The sequence below is a fragment of the Sciurus vulgaris genome (assembly GCF_902686455.1).
Source record: "Sciurus vulgaris genome assembly, chromosome: 11".
Lineage (NCBI taxonomy): Eukaryota > Metazoa > Chordata > Mammalia > Rodentia > Sciuridae > Sciurus > Sciurus vulgaris.
The window spans coordinates 131,724,473-131,745,124 of NC_136472.1; the positions used below are offsets into that span (position 1 = coordinate 131,724,473).

The following is a 20,652-nucleotide window of genomic DNA, read 5'->3' on the forward strand; positions in this document are numbered from 1 at the left end:
TACTGCTCAACAAGGTAAGTCAAAAGTGCTACCATAAAATAAACATAAAAGTTGAATAAAGTTACTTTTATCTGGAAAAGAAAATTTAAAGATAAACATTTTGTTATAGATGGGCCTTAGAAAAAGAAAAGATTGTTATTTGAAGAAAATAAGGACCAATTAAAAGAAAATGAATATAATAAAGAAGTGAAAAAGAAACTTGAAATATCTGTTACAAAATCTGATGCAGAATTAAGTACTACAAGAAATAAGTTTAATCAGGTAAATGAGCTTTCAGTAAAGTTTTGAATTTTTTATTTTATTTCAATGAACTTATTTATAATATTTATTTAACATACTCTATGCAGCCATGTTTCACTTCATGATGGAGATATGATCTGAGAAATATGCTGTCTGGCAAATTCACCAGCATGAAATCTCCATGTGTGTACTTCCACAAAATTCAGACATCTCCCACAGTGCCAGGCATTATGAACTTCCAGTATCTCCACTGTATATACAGTGCATTTTTCCCACAGCCTTGGAATGTGGGTGTGAGATTATTATTTAGGTTTAAAACAAAATGTTATCTCACCCTATAATTAAGTGATGACATTTGTGGCAAAATTAATTATTACACATTTTGGTATCTAGTAGATGTTCAGCATTTGTTTCCTGAATGAAAATGTTAGGTTTAATCACTGACATAAATATCAATTTGAGGCTTTTTATGTGAAGATACAGAGTAAATAGATTTGAAACTAGTTAAATATTTAATTATTACCTCATGTACATATATAACTGCATGACTGATTTGATCCTAGAATGTAATCAGAAAAAAATTAGGGTTTATATTCTATTTATGTATGATCTATCAAAACGTATAAAGGTATTCTACTGTCAGGCATGGCAGATTAGAACAAATAAATTTTTTTTAAAACTTCTTTTTCACAATTTCATCTCTGCCTGTATTTATGAAACATTTTTACTACTTGAGAATTTGTTTTCCTGTCATTTATGCAGTTGGAATTTGAGTAATTAATGTATAATAAAGATTTATGTGTTTTAATAATCTACTTGTTTTCAATGGTTATTTATTTTGAACATATCATTCTTAATTAAAGTTCTTGACTTTCTATCCACGTTGGGATGAGGCCAAAACCTTCTAAAAAGAATCTCTAGATTTCATCAGAACAAGTCCTTGAGAACAGATTGCCAGAATTTACAGGATGGGAAACCAGAAAATCATCTTTGCAAACAGAAACCTATAGACGTCGCAAAAACTGAAATGATTTCTGAATTATTTTCCTCTGTCATTCCCAAATGTGTGTGTGTGTGTGTGTGTGTGTGTGTGTGTGTTTAAAAATTAACTATTTGTATCATGGAGAATTATAGAGTATTTAAAACCCATATATGAATTATAATCGTAAGTTGCATATTTGGGGAGTGCGGGTGGCATTTTTGTCCCATTGGATTAACTAATGTTTTTAATTCAACTCCATTTATCTGCAGAAGTCCAGTCGTGGCTTTCACAGTGGCCTCATTCAGAGAAAAGACATTTAATATATTTCATAATTGATGATTTTTCAAGGATTTCAAAACCCTTGGTTCTAAAACAGATCTTCTAGTTTGAGGAGGTGAAATCACTTCCTTGATGTGTTAATGTAGTGGTGTGCTTATTATTCCCATTGTTAAGTAACAAGAAACATTGTGGCCAGCACAGACCCTGGATTTGAATATCATTTTCTTACTTTTGAGGAAAAGAAACCCTTTGCAACAAGCAATCTCCTGTTTTATATACAGAACACTTTTGGAAATCATGATGCACCATAAAATGTAATCTACTGGTACTTGTTCCTAATAAGTTGGTCAGTTTATTTTCATATTTCACACTTACATTTCAAACTTCACTAAGAAGAAATAGATTATAATGAGCAGAAACAGGAATTTTTTGCAGTAGAGCTTTATATATTTTACCTTATTTACCATTAGTATTTTGCAGCACAAGCCTTCTCTGATGTTTACACATTCACAGGATAGAAATAACTGATTTGGTGGGTGAGCACTAGAAGCAGAGGTGGAAGACCTAGAGACAATCTCACAACTTGCCTATATTTTTTGCCTCACCCTACTTCCCAGAATTGTGCTCATTGATGAACATGGATATGCTTAGTGTTCTTCCTAGTTTTATCACATATTAATGTGTGCAATTCTCATAACTACAAAATTTTAAAACAGAATATGCATAGAATATTTTCAGGGAAAGAAACTTAAGAAAATTCTGTGTGACCAAGTACATGTAGAGCTAAGGCTCTTACTATGGACTGGTCATATGCATAAGATGTCAGTGAACAAACTTTTCTTTTACATCCAAACTTAGTAATCACTTATTTTATGACTTGTATCTAATGTGCTTTAGAACTTTTTTCAATTTTGAGATCCTTTAAATTGTAACTTCCTTTTACTCTTATAGATCCATTTTCTTGAATTAACTTTTTGAACTCTTGGGAATGAATACTTTTATATGCTCTGAAGTTTAAACCCAATATTTCTCCAGTGGGATACCTATTTATTGCAACACTTTCATTGTATAAATATACAGGTTGTTGTCTAATTTCACAGGAAATTTTGTTATGTTATTTTGTTATTTGGTAGCTAAATGTATCCTTGATTTTATTAGGTTTCTACTAGTGATATGACAGAGAACAAGCTATGGCATGAATATAATGGGATGAAGAACAGCTCCATGATGAGACTGGAAAGAGAAATAAATATTAAAATAAAATATCAGAACCAGAAAAGGAAATACCTTGATACTACTGGAACTTTAAGAGAAAAGAGCAATGACCCTCAAAGGATACACAAACTGAATGAGGAAACACTTACAAAAATAACATTCCAGCATAATGAACAGCTTGATATTCCAAAAGTGGAAAATCCAATGCAGAATTTTACACTGGAGAGTGAGAAAAAAATGCAGAAAAAAATGGAAACAGAAGTCAAATCATACCCTGCCTCACTGGCTGCTGCCCCATATCATTGTGTTGAAAGTCAAACACCAAAAACATATCTAGAACTTGCTTTCCAAGAGCAAGAAATAGGGGCTTTACTTCACAGAAAAAGAAGAATTTTGATGTATTAACTTAAAAGATAGTAGTGATATTCCTTCCCAACAAGATTTGAAGTCTGAAATAAACAGTGACCTCGAAAATGAGATTGATCAGAAAAGAGATACCCTCAGAGTAAGGACTTTGATTTCAGAACAAGAAAAAAGACTCCTAAAACAAAGTGCCAAATGAAGGGGATGGAACACAAGTGTCAAAATGAACAAAGGGAAATGAGTGAATACACCAGAGAGCAGAAATCTTATAGAAATGAGAGATTATCTAAAATCCAAAGTAAAATTACACTGCTTCAGCAGCAATTGCATGACCTTCATAAGAGATGAAAATCAAAACAATGCAGTGATTAATTTCCAAAATGAATTTCATGAAATTATAAAATGATTTCAAGCTCAGATTGAAAGACAAAAGCTCTTGCTAAAAGTAGAGATATGTAATTATTCAATGAAAATAATCACTTTAAGGAAAAATGTCAATGTGAAAATAAAAACAAAAAAGTGTCAAGCAAGTAAGCTGTTTCAAGTATCTTTGAAGGAATACTCAGTGATATTTGGTTATGGTTAAATGCATGTAGATGAAAATAAAAATTCATATAAATGTTTTCTGTCTCAACACAGAAACATAACCTGGTTTCCCCTCAATACAACATAGACCCAATTTCTAACACAAATAAATGATCTGTGTTTGAAGTAAGAAGCCTTCCAATTTTTCTGCTCTGATTCTTATACATCATGTACATATTTCAAAAGTAACACTCTGCCTCATAAATGTGTACAGTTACATGCCAATTAAACACAGAAACTTAGTGCTACATAGAACTGATTTTAAAATTTAATAAGGAAAAATATCAAAAACCTTGGACCTAATAGATGCTTCATTTTGAGTATAGAATTGTGAAGTTTTAAGAGGTTGAATTACAGATTTTTAGTAGCCATATGTGCTGACCTTAGTAATATATTCTCAGCAATATCTATTTTTGGTGCTGGTAATTGAATCCAAAGATTTGCACATGGTAAGCATGTGCTCAACTACTGGAATATACACCATCTCCATGAATTCCTGTTGCCATATTTCAAAATCATGATATAACAGATACATATAAAGGCTTATACCCACTTTCACTTAAAATTTCTTTACAGATTTCCCACTGAACTGAAATGCAGATGCTGTGTTTTATAATAGATTTCCTTCACTAAAATTTTATATATTTCTAGTTGGTAATTTTAATTATATTCATGTCAATTTGACTTAAATGAGAAAATAACTGTCCAAAATAGCTGTTGACCTCTCAACTATTCAAAAGGATCTACTTGTTATTATCATAAATTGGGACAAATGTGATGAATTGCAGCAACACCACAATTTATTCAATCTAGTTCATTGCATCTGTCCATGATAACTTGCTCATACTTTTCTTCAAAACTCAATTACTATTATGAAAAGGATATAAACTTCTAGCACAAAGATAGTTGTCCTCATCTATATTCATTAATTTGGCAGTGAATTCCTATTTCCAGACTAATGAGAGTGGCAGGATTTATGTACAGCAGAAACAGTGTGAGGATGGGTGGTTGTTTTTTTGTTTTTTATAAATGCATGTTATTCAGGGAAAAAAATGAAATACTAATTGTGCAATTCTCAAAGAATCAAAAACCCTATGAGAGGGTTATACTAGCAGACTCCTGATGGAGAAACAGCAGAGCCAAATTTCATATGGTCTTCTGTGTACAAGTTCTGCCCCAAGTCAGCCTTGGAATACATAAAATTGGGCACCCAACAAAAGTTTTATTAAAAGAAAATCTAGTAAACCCTACCTCAAACTGTGAGCCTGCATGTCAAAGCATTGAAGTCAACTGGCTGAGATTAGTTACATTATGCTTCCCTTTTGGATTTCAGATTGATTTCTTATCATCCTGTTTTGACTTTGGTGAAATAGTGAGCTGTTTTGAGTTGTGAAAGTTAAGGAAAGGTCACAATATCTGTATTGAGAAAACAAACACATTTTAATTTCTAAAAATCGCTGAACATCTCACTGGGGATCTCATTTTTAAGAGATTCTTGTTAACTGTGTGAAATAAATAAAACCGAAGTGATAATTTGAACTTTCCTTTAATTCTGCATTTAAATTAGATTTCAAAATGAATATCACTGTCTATAATTGAAGATAGATGTTGATGTGATTTGGGCCCTGGCTCTGTGCTCCATGCTCTGACTCTAGGCTCTCTCTCTGTACTCTATGCAGTGTGCTCAGTCTCTGTGCTCTTTGCTCTGTGCCTCTGTGCACTCTGTTCTCTGGGCTCTGTGTTATGGGCTCTGGCTCTAATCTGTTCTCTTCATTCTGCACTCTGGGCTCTGGTTCTGGCTCTGGCTGTGTGCTCTGTGGTCTTTGCTGTGGCTCTGATCTATCTCTGTATTCTGGGTCTGGGCTCTGGGCTCTGTGCTCTCTGTTCTGAGTTCTGGGCTGCAGGCTCTGTGTTCTGTCTCTGTCATCTGGATCTGGGCTCTGTTCTCTGAGATCTGGGCTAGGGTCACTGTGCTCTTGTCTCTGTGCTTTGTGCTCTGCATTCTGTGTTCTGAGTTCTGGACTCTGTGCTTGGGGCACTGGGCTCTGGGCTCTGTGTCTGGGCTCCATCTCTGTGCTCTGCATTCTGTGCTCTGTGTGCTGTCTGTGTGTTCTGTCTCTGGGCTAGGTGCACTGTGCTCTGTGCTCTGGGCTCGGCAATCTGTGCTCTGTTCTCTGGGCCCTGTACTCTGTTTTCTGTGCTTTGTGCTGTGGTCTGTGCACTGGGATCTGTCATCTGGGCTCCATCTCTATTCTGAGCTCGGTGCTCTGGTTTTGTGCTCTCTCTGTACTTTGTGCTTTTTTCTGTACTCTGTGCAATGTGCTCAGTCTCTTTGGTCTTTGCTTGGTGCTCTGCACTCTGTTCTCTGGACTCTGGGCTCTGTTCTGTGCTCTGGCTCTGTACTCTGTGCTCTGCATTCTGCATTCTGGGCTCTGGCACTGACTCTGGCTGTGTGCTCTGTGGTCTTTGCTCTGGGCTCTGGATCTGAGCTCTGTGTTCTATCTCTGCATTCTGGGTCTGGGCTCTGGGTTCTATGCTCTTTGCTAGTCACTGTGCTCTGTTCTCTGTGTTCTGAGCTCTGGGTTAGGGTCTCTGTGCTCTTGTCTCTGAGCTTTCTGCTCTGTGCACCATGCTCTGACTCTACTCTCTGCTGTGGGCTCAGATTCTGTGCTCTGTGCTCTGATCTCTGTGCTCTGTACTCTGTGTTCTAGTCTCTGTGTTCTCTGTACTGTGCATCCATGCTTTGGGATCTGGCTCTGGCTTTGTGCTCTGGGCTCTGTGATCTTTGCTCTTTGCTCTGGCTTTGCGCTCTGGGCTCTGTGATCTCTGCTCTTTGCTCTGGCTTTGTGCTCTGTTCTCTGGGCTCTGTGCTCTACACTCTACATTCTACATTTGGGAGTCTGGGCTCTGGCTCTGTGCTCTGATCTCTGTGCTCTGGCTGTGTCCTCTAAGCTCTGTGATCTGTGATCTGGAATAGGCTCTGTGCCTTGGGTTCTGGGCTCTGTGTTCTGTCTCTGTATTCTGCTCTGGTCTCTGGTCTCTGGGCTCTGTACTCTCTGCTCTGAGCTCTGAGCTCTGAGTATATTGCAGGAAGCATGTAAGTCATTAGAAATTGACAAGAAAATTAGATATATACTCACAAAAAATGGCAAGGATTAATTCCTACTGAATGAGTATGAATTTCAGCCTGAGTGATAAGAAAGTTAGATAGCATTGATAAAGTTTTCATTAGCTTTAGGTTTTCTCTTTTTTTTGTTTGGGGATTTCTGTTGAATACAACCACAGGACTGATATAGACTAAATGGATATCAGCATTACCGCTTTACTAAAACTTGCTGTTAAGTTTACAAAGGTAAGAACACCTTTGTGATGACCATAAGTACTTAGGCAAACGTACAAGTACCAATGTGAAGACGCAGAATGCTAGAGAACTCAGTAAGGTGTATGCAGAGGAGCAAGCAAGGAACCTGAGAAGTTCAACGTCAAAGCTGAAGTAATAACATGGCAGCACATATGAGGAGTGACCTGTCAGAATGGTTTCGTCCATGTTATGGTAAGCATGCAATCCGTCCCTCTTTTGTCTCATGGTCTAAAAGTCCAAAGGTTTGATGAGAATCCAGGGGAAGATAGAGATTATTTCTCATCAGAAAGGATGTTCTGAACTAACTGGATCAGATATATGCTTTCAGAATCAAAGCTAATATATGTACGGTTGTTTGTTTCATACCCATGTGGGACAGTGGCACATCTTCTTTGACTAAATACTCTATTTTCGGCCATTCCATGTATCTTTTTCCACCTTTGTGCACAGATGCAGGTTCCACATCTGAAAAGAAAAATCAAAAAAAAGCACATGATAAAGAATAAAGAATTCAGATAAGCCAAACCTAAGCAAAGTGAGTTCTGAAAGCCTCACATATTGGACAGATTGCAGAGAAGGATTTTGCATCAAAGGCTTTGGTGTATACGCAGTCAGTATCAGTCTACATGTTTGAGGAATAAAGAAATGAATTTCATCACGAATCCTGGTTCAAAATGAATCTACCAGAACATAGCTAAAAGTGATTTCAAATATTTTCAGAAAGGGCTGGCTGTGCAGAAAACTATGTATCTAGAGATCAGAATTTAGCACCCCAAGAGACCGCACATTTGCCATACCCAGGGATATGGATTCTTTCCAATGCAGCAGTAGATTAGTACTATTGGTAGGGATGGTAGTAGTAGTAATAGTAGTAGTAGTAGTAGTTCAAGTAGTAGTAATAGTCAAAGAAGCCCACATAATAATGAAATAATCACTGCCTTTCAAACAACAAAAGCTTCAAAATGCTAGGCCTCACATCTGATCCACTGATATGCTTGCCACACCTATGAGTGTGGGCCTGTTAGCTATGGAGGAGAAATTCGTACCTGCTGGTTGAACTGATTCTTCCAGTCCATGCTGGTTTCAATCACCTGTGCTCCATGATCATCTCAACTTTGGTTTTAAGGCACCTACCCTGACAGAAGCTGAACTGCATTCTTTCAGATTCCTCACTTATCCCCTCCACAATTACCTAGCTAATGTCTTTGGTTTTCCCCTCATTTCCCCTTCCCTTTAGCTTTTTCAAAAGACCCTTTAGAGCTAGGTACAAGATCCTTTTCATTTCAGATTCTTTTTACGCCGTATGCCAACTCCTTGCCTACCAAAGGACAAAATTTATCTCAAAAATGTCATTTCTAAATCTGTCTTTTGCACTCTTCACATTACTCAAGAGACATGCTCAGAATTATAGTAATCCTTATGCTGGCATGTCAGCTGCTTTGTATTCTGATGTGTGGGATCCACTACTATTATTCAAAATACACCAAAGGGACCTTCTTATTCAGGCTACCAAAAAAAAAGTTTCTGCAAAATCAGATCATTGCAAACACCTTCAAATATAAAGAAATCATGAAAGCAAAGACCTGTTGAGTCAGAATGAGATTGTGAACATGGCCACATCACATGATTCATCACAGTTTGAGAATTCCTGTAACAACTTCCTTACCTTTCAGGACCTCTACCTTAATTTGAACATAGTTCTGGTTTACTCCCTAGGATGTCCTCCTCCAATCAAACTTTAAAACAAGCTGTAAGCTTTCCAAATTGAATTGGACTTACCTGTGGTTTTGGGGACACTTCATGATCATTCAAATTGTTTTCTACTTTCATAACTGATGTTTTTCCCTACAAATGTTTTCACAGGTAGTAGCAACATATTTGTTGTCTCTAGATTGTACACATGGACAATCATTTGTGGTAAATAAACGTAGCAATGTGGGATCATCCCTTCTCTTCTCAATTCCTTTCCAACTGCCACTCAGTCAGGAAGATTTGGTATATAGTACTCTATCCCTCTTTCAAATTTAGACATGGAAACTCACACATGCTTCCAACACTTTGAAAGCTCTGCTCTTTCCCCTGCTCAAATGTGACCTGAATGACCTTCCAGCTGCTTAGTACAACTGCTCCATCTTCTGTCATTAACTCCTGGGAATCAGCACCTTCCCAACTCTTTGATCCCCATTCCTCCCTCCCTTTATTTTAACTTGACCTTGGTTGTCGAATGTATCAAAATGCAACTCACAATTCACTTTCTTCCGCACTACCACCTGTATAAACTGTGACACAAACCTAATAATGTATGACTCATTCTATTATTTTGTCCTTGCTAGCCTTCGCATCAGTACAACCTTGGAACAGATGAAATATAGTAATGCTCATGTTTGAAGGCCACAGTCTCACCAAGGTAGTGTGCATAATCTGTGGTTCTTACCTTCTACATGTCCACTTATGATACTCTTTACTCCTCGATCAGATCCTCCAGATATGTCAGAAGCACCCACCTCTGGATGTTGTTCCCAAATACTCTGTGTAACAGAAATGTCAATAATGAGGAGAGTAAAGATTTCATCAACGATCTTATCTCATCACCATATATGTCAGGGTGAAATCACTGCAACTGGAAATAACATGAGTGCCTTCTGAACAAGAACATCTCCTGGAACATTCACTACCCTAGGCACTGCTGCATGGTAGGAGCTCTCATGTTCTTCTGACTACTGTTGGAGTACATGAGGATGAGGAACCTAGGAAATGTCTTTAATTTCAACAAACACACTGATATATATAACCAAAACAAGTAGCATGGATATCGATTCCATCAATTTTGTAGTGCCCCGACAAATCTACAAACACTGTATAAATCTTCTCTGAAATGTTTTGAGAATTGCACTTGACATTATACACCTTCAAATTTGTAAACACCGAACGGCCAAAATTTTACCTTCAAGAATGATACTTCATTGTAGGAGAGTTTCAATCTCGTCACCTTGCTTAGACACAGTATACTGTGAAACTTACATTACCTCTGAAGCTATTCCCAACTTTGGGTGCACTTAAAATTGCTCAGATTAGAAGAGTATATTATGATGCCTGCTTTCCAAATGGATACTGCCTAATTTCCCTTCTGGAAGCAAAGAAGGTCAGTTGACAAGAAATTTAAAGGGACACTTCACTCACCTGTTGCTGGCTCTATCCCATGTCATCAAGCTGCTCCTGCCTTTCTGCTGGTACCATGTCCCAGTGTGACTCTGCTTATAAACATAAAGATGTATGTAAGTTACTTTAAACTCTTAGAATGAGAAAAATCTGGCCAACTAGGAAGGGGAAAGATAATCCTTCTATAATTTTAGTTTCACATTTACAATTTTCAATTGAGCTTAATTTTAGGTGCATCTTTATGGTGTTTGAAACTCTTGGATTGTTGTGCATGGGGCCCTGAAGATTATATACAGGCCCAGGTGGATCCTTCCAAAAAACTGTTTTCACTACTTCAAATCTCAAGCCTTCTGTGTTTGGAGATGGGGGTGTGCAAATTCCCTGGCTGGCTGAAAAACTGTCAATAGCATGCCTCAGCCTCCCAGGAATCTGCAAATGCAGATGGGCCGCTCTTCACCAAGTCGGGACAATGAGTTATTTAGGGAATAATTAGGCTGATCCAAAACTCCTGAGGCACTACACATCATCAAATTCAATGCATAGGATGACGCAAAGGATCAGCCACTCGAGGAAAACGGCCATTTTGAAGAAAAATATAAAAATTACAAGGGAAACAGAGCAAAACTACACGCCCTTCAACAGATGAATGGATAAAGAATCGGTCAGATAAACACATACACAATGAAATTCCATTCAGTTATACAATGAATCAAAATGCAGTGCCTAAAAAGTTGAAGATAGTAAATGAAATAAAATGAAACTTCACATTCTTTACTAGGTCTTTAATGGAATAATAACTTTTCAGGCACCACTGAACATCATTTCTGGAATTCAACATCAACAACAAAAGCAGCAACATCTGGTCACTGTTGCACTTCTACCAATGAACTGCATGTTCCTTTCCTTTCCTTTGTCTTCATTTCCTCTATTGGTATTCAATCCACCTCTGCAAGCAGCAATCATGGTGCCTGCTATTCCTGACATAAACTGGTTTTGCTTCCCTGGTGCTACCTCACTCATGCATCCTCATTTCTACTGTGGAATAACCACTTTTCCTCTAAATTATTCCCTTTCCTCTCTATTCCACTAGGTCCTGGCCTTCCAGGGGCTACTTTCATAGCAAATGTGGGTGAACACTTTATATACTGGCAACCATAATTGAGTGTGAGGTCAGAATCTGAGGCCATGACAGGTTCATGGATGGTGCCTTTTTCCAGGTAGGAATGAAGGCAGACTTGAAGAGTGAGGGTATCACGAAGAGGCACAAAAGGTCACAGTGTGGAAGACTGTACCATGGCATAGACAAGAGTCTTAAATCAGTCTTTGTCTGATTATCTAGGGACTGTTGAAAACTGCCAGAGAAGGGTGCAGGCAGTGAAAAGGCTAAAGATGCACATTAGGCACAAGTGTACAGTGAAAGAGGCCTAGAAATGTTGAGGTGCTTGGAAATCCACATTCCAAAGATGGTAACATATGCCTGAAAGGAGGGCATGTCTCCAAAAGGATCTGGATTCTGTCATCACCATGAAGAGGTTAACAAACAGCAAGTCAATGAGTGATGAGCCAACACTCCCTGGCAGTGTGCAAGTTTTATGTGTACACTGCTCTGGGTCAAAATTTCAGGAAGGAGTATTCACCAGCAAATGTTCATTTTATAAGCAAGCGATAAATTAGAGTACACATGATCATACATTTTATCATTTCCTGCTACAAGCTGACCACAAAGCTTGGGGCACTCATGAAATAAAGTGGAAGATGAACCATAGCAAATTTCAACACATTCAGTCAGTACACTGGGTGTCACAGCAGAGTGGACCCTGTCTTATGAATGAGTCTGTCCTGTTTCACAGACTGGCCTTGACATTCTGGTCTCAAGAAAAAAAAGGTCCTCCTGTTGCAGGATTCTGGACTCTAGCACTGCTCCTCTGGACCTACATGCAAAATGTGGATGGCAAGGGAATCAGCCACATAATCCACGTAACTGATGCAATGACTCCAATTTGGGAAGCTTACTTGTACTAATGTCTATGATACGATATTTGTAAACACCATCTCTTCGGGCACTTACAGAAATATTTTGAAACCTGGATGAAAACAAATACACAGTCATGATGGGGCAAATCCTATCAATGCATTGCAGAAAACACATAAATCATGAGAGAGAAGTTGCCTATCATTTCAGACGTCTTAGTAGAGCTGTTTACAAAGATGTTGCACTGCAAAAGTTGACTGATTTCAGTTTCCTTATTCCCTCCATCTAGTTTCCATTTTGGGGAACTCTATGTTTCCTGTTGGTGGCAGGCTTTATGTCCCTGGAGACAAGTCACTTTGTAATGCTTCCTGTTTCACCCACCATTCACTCCTTAATGAAACACAAAAGCAGACAATGATTTACCTTGCAGGAAGCATGTAAGACCTTAGAAACTGACAAGAAAATTAGATATATACTCACAAAAAATGGCAAGGATTAATACCACCTCATATTCCTACTGAATGAGTATGAATTTCAGCCTGAGTGATAACAATGTTAGATAGCATTGATGAAGTTTTCATTAGCTTTGGGTTTTCTCTTTTTTTGTTTGGGGATTTTTGTTGAATACAACCACAGGACTGAAATAAGACTAAATCGATATCAGCACTACTGCTTTAGTAAAACTTGCTGTTAAGTTTACAAAGGTAAGAACACCTTTCGAAGACCATAAGTACTTAGGCAAGGATACAAGTACTAATGTGAAGACGCAGAATGCTAGAGAACTCAGTAAGGTGTATGCAGAGGAGCAAGCAAGGAACCTGAGAAGTTCAACGTCAAAGCTGAAGTAATAACATGGCAGCACATATGAGGAGTGACCTGTCAGAATGGTTTCATCCATGTTATGGTAAGCATGCCACCCGTCCCTCATTTGTCTTATGGTCTAAAAGTCCAAAGGTTTGATGAGAATCCAGGGGAAGATATAGATAATTTCTCATCAGAAAGGATTTTCTGAACTAAGTGGATCAGATATATGCTTTCAGAATCAAAGCTAATATATGTACGGTTGTTTGTTTCATACCCATGTGGGAGAGTGGCACATCTTCATTCAGTGAACATTCTGGTTTTGGCCATTTCATGTATCTTTTTCCACTCTTGTGTACAGATGCAGGTTCCACATCTGAAAAGAAATATCAAACAAAAACACATGATAAAGTATAAAGAATTCAGATAAGCCAATCCTAAGCAAAGTATGTTCTGAAAGCCTCACATATTGGACAGATTGCAGAGAAGGATTTTGCGTCAAAGGCTTTGGTATATATGCAGGCAGTATCAGTCTACTGATACTGTTTGAGGAATAAAGAAATGAATTTCATCACGAATCCTGGTTCAAAATGAATCTACCAGAGCATGGCTAAAAGTGATTTCAAATATTTTCAGAAAGGGCTGGCTGTGTAGAAAACTGTGTATCTAGAGATCAGAATTTAGCACCCCAAGAGACCACACATTTGCCATACCCAGGGATATGGATTCTTTCCAATGCAGCAGTAGATTAGTACTAGCGCTAGGGGTGGTAGTAGTAGTAGTAGTAGTAGTAGTTGAAGTAGTAGTAATAGTCAAAGAAGTCCACATAATAATGAAATAATCACTGCCTTTCAAACAACAGCTTCAATATTCTAGGACTCTCCTCTGATCCACTGATATGCTAGCTACACACATGAGTGTGGGCCTGTTAGCTATGGAGGAGAAATTCATATCTGCTGTTTGAACTGATTCTTCCAGTCCATGCTGGTTTCAATCATCTGTGCTCCATGATCATCTCACCTTTGGTTTTAAGGCAGCTACCCTGACAGAAGCTGAACTGCATTCTTTCAGATTCCTCATTCATCCCCTCCAAAATTACCTAGCTAACGTCTTTGGTTTTTCCCTCATTTCCCCTTCCCTTTAGCTTTTTCAAAAGACCCTTTAGAGCTGGGTACAAGATCCTTTCCATTTCAGATTCTTTCTATGCCGTATGCCAACTCCTTGCCTGCCAAAGGACAAAATTTATCTCAATAACATCATTTCTAAATCTGTCTCTTGCACTCTTCATGTTACTCAAGAGACATGCTCAGAATTATAGTAATCCTTATGCTGGCATGTCAGCTGCTTTGTATTCTGATGTGTGGGATCCACTACTATTATTCAAAATACACCAAGGAACCTTCTTTTTCAGGCTACCAAAAAAACAACTGTCTGCACAACCAGATCATTGCAAACACCTTCAATATAAAGAAATCATGAAAACAAAGGCCTAATGAGTCAGAATGAGATTGGGAACATGGCCACATCACATAATTCATCACAGTTTGAGAATTCCTGTAACAACATCCTTGTGCTTTCCAGGACCTCTACCTTAATTTGAACATAGTTCTGGTTTACTCCCTAGGATGTCCTCCTCCAATCAAAATTTAGAACAAGCTGTAAGCTTTCCAAATTGAATTGGACATACCTGTGGTTTTGGTGGCCCTTCATGATCATTCAAAATATTTTCTACTTTCATAACTGATGTTTTTCCCCTACAAATGTTTTCATAGGTAGTAGCAACATATTTGGAGTCACTAGAGTGTATGCATGGACAATCATTTGTGGTAAATAAACGTAGCAATGTGGGATCATCCCTTCTCTTCTCAATTCCTTTCCAACTGCCACTCAGTCAGGAAGGTTTGGTATGTAGTACTCTATCCCTCTTTCAAATTTAGACATGGTACTCACACATGCTTCCCACACTTTGAAAGCACTGCTCTTTCCCTTGCTCAAATGTGACCTGAATGACCTTCCAGCTGCTCAGTACAACTGCTCCATCTTCCGTCCTTAACTCCTGGTACTCAGCGCCTTCCCCACTCTTTGATCCCCCTTCCTCTCTCCCTTTCTTTATTTCAACTTGACCTTGGTTGACGAATGTATCAAAATGCAACTCACAATTCACTTTCTTCCGCACTACCACCTGTATAAACTGTGGCACAAACCTAATAATGTATGACTCATTCTATTTTTTTGTCCTTGTTAGCTGTCGCATCAGTACAACCTTGGAACAGATAAAATACAGTAATGCTCATGTTTGAAGGTCACAGTCTCACCAAGGTAGTGTGCGTCATCTGTGGTTCTTACCTTCTACATGTCCACTTATGATACTCTTTGCTCCTCGATCAGATCCTCCAGATATGTCAGAAGCACACACCTCTGGATGTTTTTCCCAAATACTCTGTGTAACAGAAATGTCAATAATGAGTTGCGCAAAGATTTCATTAACACTCTTAACTCATCACCATATATGTCAGGGTGAAATCACTGCAATTGGAAATAACATGAGTGCCTTCTGAACAAGAACATTTCCTGGAACATTCACTACCCTAGGCACTGCTGCATGGTAGGAGCTCTCATGTTCTTCTGGCTACTCTTGGAGTACATCAGGATGAGGGACCTAGGAAATGTCTTTCCTCTCAACAAACACACAAATGTACATATAACCAAAACCGTAGCATCGATAGCCATTCAGTCAACTTTGTAGTGCCCCGACGAATCTACAAACGCTGTATAAATCTTCTTTGAAATGTTTTGAGAATTGCACTTGACATTATACACCTTCAAATTTGTAAACACTGAAAGGCCAAAATTTTACCCTTAAATTATGATACTCCATTGGAGGAGAGAGTTTCAATTCCGTCACCTTGCTGAGACACAGTATACTGTGAAAGTTACATGACTTCTGAAGCTATTCCCATCTTTGGGTGCACTTACAATTGCTCAGATTAGAAGAGTATATTATGATGATTGATTTCCAAATGGATACTGCCTAATTTTCCTGCTGGAAACAAAGAAGGTCAGTTGACAAGAAATTTAATAGGACACTTTACTCACCCGTTGCTGGCTCTTTCCCATGTCATCAAGCTGCTCCTGCTTTTCTGCTGGTACCATGTCCCAATGTGACTCTGCGGATAAACATAAAGGTATACGTAAGTTACTTTAAACTCTTAGAATGAGAAAAATCTGGCCAACTAAGAAGGGGTAAAGGTAATCCTTCTATAATTTTAGTTTCACATTTACAATTTTCAATTGAGCTTAATTTTAGGTGCATCTTTATGGTGTTTGAAACACTTGGATTGTTGTGCATGGGGCCCTGCAGATTGTACACAGACCCAGGTGGATCCTTCTAAAAAATTGTTTTCACTACTTCAAATCCCAAGCCTTTTGTGTTTGGAGATGGGGGTGTGCAAATTCCCTGGCTGGCTGAGAAACTGTCAATAGCATGCCTCAGCCTCCCAGGAATCTGCAAATGCAGATGGGTTGCTCTTCACCAAGGGGACAATGAGTTATTTAGGGAATAATTAGGCTGATCCAAAACTCCTGAGGCACTACACATCATCAAGATCAATGCATAGGATGACACAAAGGTTCAGCCATTCGAGGAAAAAGCATATTTTGAAGAAAAAATATAAAAATTACAAGGGAAACAGAGCAAAACTAGATGCCCTTCAACAGATGAATGGATAAAGAATCGGTCAGATATATACATACACAATGCAATACCATTCAGTCATACAATGAATCAAAACGCAGTCTCTAAAAAGTTGAAGATAGTAAATGAAAGAAAACGAAACTTCACATTCTTTACTAGGTCTTTATCGGAATTGTAACTTTTCAGGCACCACTGAACATCATTTCTGGAATTCAACATCAACAACAAAAGCAGCAACATCTGGTCACTGTTGCACTTTTACCAGTGAACTGCATGTTCCTTTCCTTTCCTTTGTCTTCATTTCCTCTATTAGTATTCAATCCACCTCTGCAAGCAGCAATCATGGTGCCTGCTATTCCTGACATAAACTGGTTTGCTTCCCTGGTGCTACCTCACTCATGCACCCTCAATTCTACTGTGGAATAACCACTTTTCCTCTAAATTATTCCCTTTCCTCTCTATTACACTAGGTGCTGGCCTTCCAGGGGCTGCTTTCATAGCACATGGGGGTGAACACTTTATATACTGGCAACCATAACTGAGTGTAAGGTCAGAATCTCCGGCCATGATAGGTTCATGGATGGTGCCTTTTTCCAGGTAGGAATGAAGGCAGACTTGAAGAGTGAGGGTATCACGCAGAGGCCCAAAAAGTCACAGTGTGGAAGACTGTACCACGGCATAGACAAGAGTCTTAAATCAGTCTTTGTCTGATTATCTAGGGACTGTTGAAAACTGCCAGAGAAGGGTGCAGGCAGTGAAAAGGCTAAAGATGCACATTAGGCACAAGTGTACAGTGAAAGAGGCCTAGAAATGTTGAGGTGCTTGGAAATCCACATTCCAAAGATGGTAACATATGCCTGAAAGGAGGGCATGTCTCCAAAAGGACCTGGATTCTGTCATCACCATGGAGAGGTTAACAAACAGCAAGTCAATGAGTGATGAGCCAACACTCCCTGGCAGTGTGCAAGTTTTATGTGTACACTGCTCTGGGTCAAAATTTCAGGAAGGAGTATTCACCAGCAAATGTTCATTTTACAAGCAAGCGATAAATTAGAGTACACATGATCATACATTTTATCATTTCCTGCTACAAGCTGACCACAAAGCTTGGGGCACTCATGAAATAAAGTGGAATATGAACCATAGCAAATTTCAACACATTCAGTCAGTACACTGGGTGTCACAGCAGAGTGGACCCTGTCTTATGAATGAGTCTGTCCTGTTTCACAGACTGGCCTTGACATTCTGGTCTCAAGAAAAAAAAGGTCCTCCTGTTGCAGGATTCTGGACTCTAGCACTGCTCCTCTGGACCTACATGCAAAATGTGGATGACAAGGGAATCAGCCACATATCCACGTAACTGGTGCAATGACTCCAATTTGGGAAGCTTACTTGTACCAATGTCTATGATACGATATTTGTAAACACCATCTCTTCGGGCACTTACAGAAATATTTTGAAACCTGGATGAAAACAAATACACAGTCATGATGGGGCAAATCCTATCAATGCATTGCAGGAAACATATAAATCATGAGTGAGAAGTTGCCTATCATTTCAGACATCTTAATAGAGCTGTTTACAAAGATGTTGCACTTCAAAAGTTGACTGATTTCAGTTTCCTTGTTCCCTCCATCTAGTTTCCATTTTGGGGAACTCTATGTTTCCTGTTGGTGGCAGGCTTTATATCCCTGGAGACAAGTCACTTTGTAATGCTTCCTGTTTCACCCACCATTCACTCCTTAATGAAACACAAAAGCAGACAACGATTTACCTTGCAGGAAGCATGTAAGACCTTAGAAACTGACAAGAAAATTAGATATATACTCACAAAAAATGGCAAGGATTAATACCACCTCATATTCCTACTGAATGAGTATGAATTTCAGCCTGAGTGATAACAATGTTAGATAGCATTGATGAAGTTTTCATTAGCTTTGGGTTTTCTCTTTTTTTGTCTGGGGATAATTGTTGAATACAACCACAGGACTGATATAGACTAAATCGATATCAGCATTACCGCTTTAGTAAAAATTGCTGTTAAGTTTACAAAGGTAAGAACACCATTCCGATGACCATAAGTACTTCGGCAAGGGTACAAGTACCAATGTGAAGACGCAGAATGCTAGAGAACTCAGATAGGTGTATGCAGAGGAGCAAGCAAGGAACCTGAGAAGTTCAACGTCAAAGCTGAAGTAATAATATGGCAGCACATATGAGGAGTGACCCGTCAGAATGGCATTGTCCATGTTATGGTAAGCATGCAACCCGTCCCTCATTTGTCTTATGGTCTAAAAGTCCAAAGGTTTGATGATAATCCAGGGGAAGATATAGATTATTTCTCATCAGAAAGGATGTTCTGAACTAACTGGATCAGATATATGCTTTCAGAATCAAAGCTAATATATGTACGGTTGTTTGTTTCATACCCATGTGGGACAGTGGCACATCTTCTTTGACTGAATACTCTGGTTTCGGCCATTTCATGTATCTTTTTCCACCCTTGTGTACAGATGCAGGTTCCACATCTGAAAAGAAAAATCAAATAAAAACACATGATAAATAATAAAGAATTCAGATAAGCCAAACCTAAGCAAAGCGAGTTCTGAAAACCTCACATATTGGACAGATTGCAGAGAAGGATTTTGCGTCAAAGTCTTTGGTATATGCACAGTCAGTATCAGTCTACATGTTTGAGGAATAAAGAAATGAATTTCATCACGAATCCTAGTTCAAAATGAATCTACCAGAGCATAGCTAAAAGTGATTTCAAATATTTTCAGAAAGGGCTGGCTGTGCAGAAAACTATGTATCTAGAGATCAGAATTTAGCACCCCAAGAGACCGCACATTTGCCATACCCAAAGATATAGATTCTTTCCAATGCAGCAGTAGATTACTACTACCGGTAGGGTGGTAGTAGTAGTAGTAGTAGTAGTAGTAGTTGAAGTAGTAGCAATAGTCGAGGAAGCCCACATAATAATGAAATAATCACTGCCTTTCAAACAACAAAAGCTTCAAAATGCGAGGCCTCTCATCTGATCCACTGATATGCTTGCCACACATATGAGTGTGGGCCTGTTAGCTATGGAAGAGAAATTCATATCTGCTGGTGGAACTGATTCCTCCAGTCCATGCTGCTTTCAATCATCTGTGCTCCATGATCATCTCACCTTTGGTTTTAAGGCAGCTACCCTGACAGAAGCTGAACTGCATTCTTTCAGATTCCTCCCTTATTCCCTCCAAAATTACCTAGCTAACGTCTTTGGTTTTTCCCTCATTTCCCCTTCCATTTAGCTTGTTCAAAAGACCTTTTCAAAAGTCCATGCCTTCCAGGACCTCTACCTTATTTTTAACACAGTTCTGGGTTACTCCCTAGGATGTCCTGCCTCCAATCAAAGTTTAGAACAAGCTGTAAGCTTTCCAAATTGAATTGGATATACCTGTGGTTTGGGGGTCCCTTCATGATCATTCAAATTGTTTTCTTTCATAACTTCCATAATTGATGTTTCTCCCCATCACGTGTTTCCACAGGTAGTAGCAACATATTTGGTGTCACTAGACTGTACACATGGACAATCATTTGTGGTAAATAAACGTAGCAATGTGGGATCATCCCTTCTCTTCTCAATTCCTTTCCAACTGCCACTCAGTCAGGAAGGTTTGGTATGTAATACTCTATCCCTCTTTCAAATTTGGACATGGAAACTCACACATGCTTCCCACACTTTGAAAGCACTGCTCTTTCCCTTGCTCAAATGTGACCTGAATGACCTTCCAGCTGCTCAGTACAACTGCTCCATCTTCCGTCCTTAACTCCTGGTACTCAGCGCCTCCCCCACTCTTTGATCCCCCTTCCTCTCTCCCTTTCTTTATTTCAACTTGACCTTGGTTGACGAATGTATCAAAATGCAACTCACAATTCATTTTCTTCCGCACTACCACCTGTATGAACTGTGGCACAAAGCTAATAAAGTATGACTCATTCTATTTTCTTTGCTT

At 38.7% G+C, this 20,652-nt stretch overlaps 1 protein-coding gene and 1 long non-coding RNA gene across 2 annotated transcripts in view; one reads left to right on the forward strand and one right to left on the reverse strand.

Moving 5' to 3' along the window:
* Window positions 1-19,175, reverse strand: part of LOC306639391 (uncharacterized protein) — a 77,943-nt gene extending 58,768 nt beyond the window's left edge. The window contains exons 1-4 of the mRNA XM_079102869.1: window positions 19,081-19,175; window positions 16,054-16,124; window positions 15,304-15,397; window positions 7,392-7,490 (exon numbers count right to left, since the gene is read on the reverse strand). Coding sequence (XP_078958995.1) covers window positions 7,392-7,490; window positions 15,304-15,397; window positions 16,054-16,124; window positions 19,081-19,138 — 322 coding nt within the window. The 5' untranslated portion in view covers window positions 19,139-19,175. The remainder of the gene's footprint in view (window positions 1-7,391; window positions 7,491-15,303; window positions 15,398-16,053; window positions 16,125-19,080) is intronic.
* On the forward strand, window positions 146-3,667 carry LOC306638308. The gene is made up of 2 exons (XR_013757468.1): window positions 146-261; window positions 2,660-3,667. It is a non-coding gene; the product is annotated as an uncharacterized lncRNA (long non-coding RNA).
* Window positions 19,176-20,652: the final 1,477 nt, after the last annotated feature.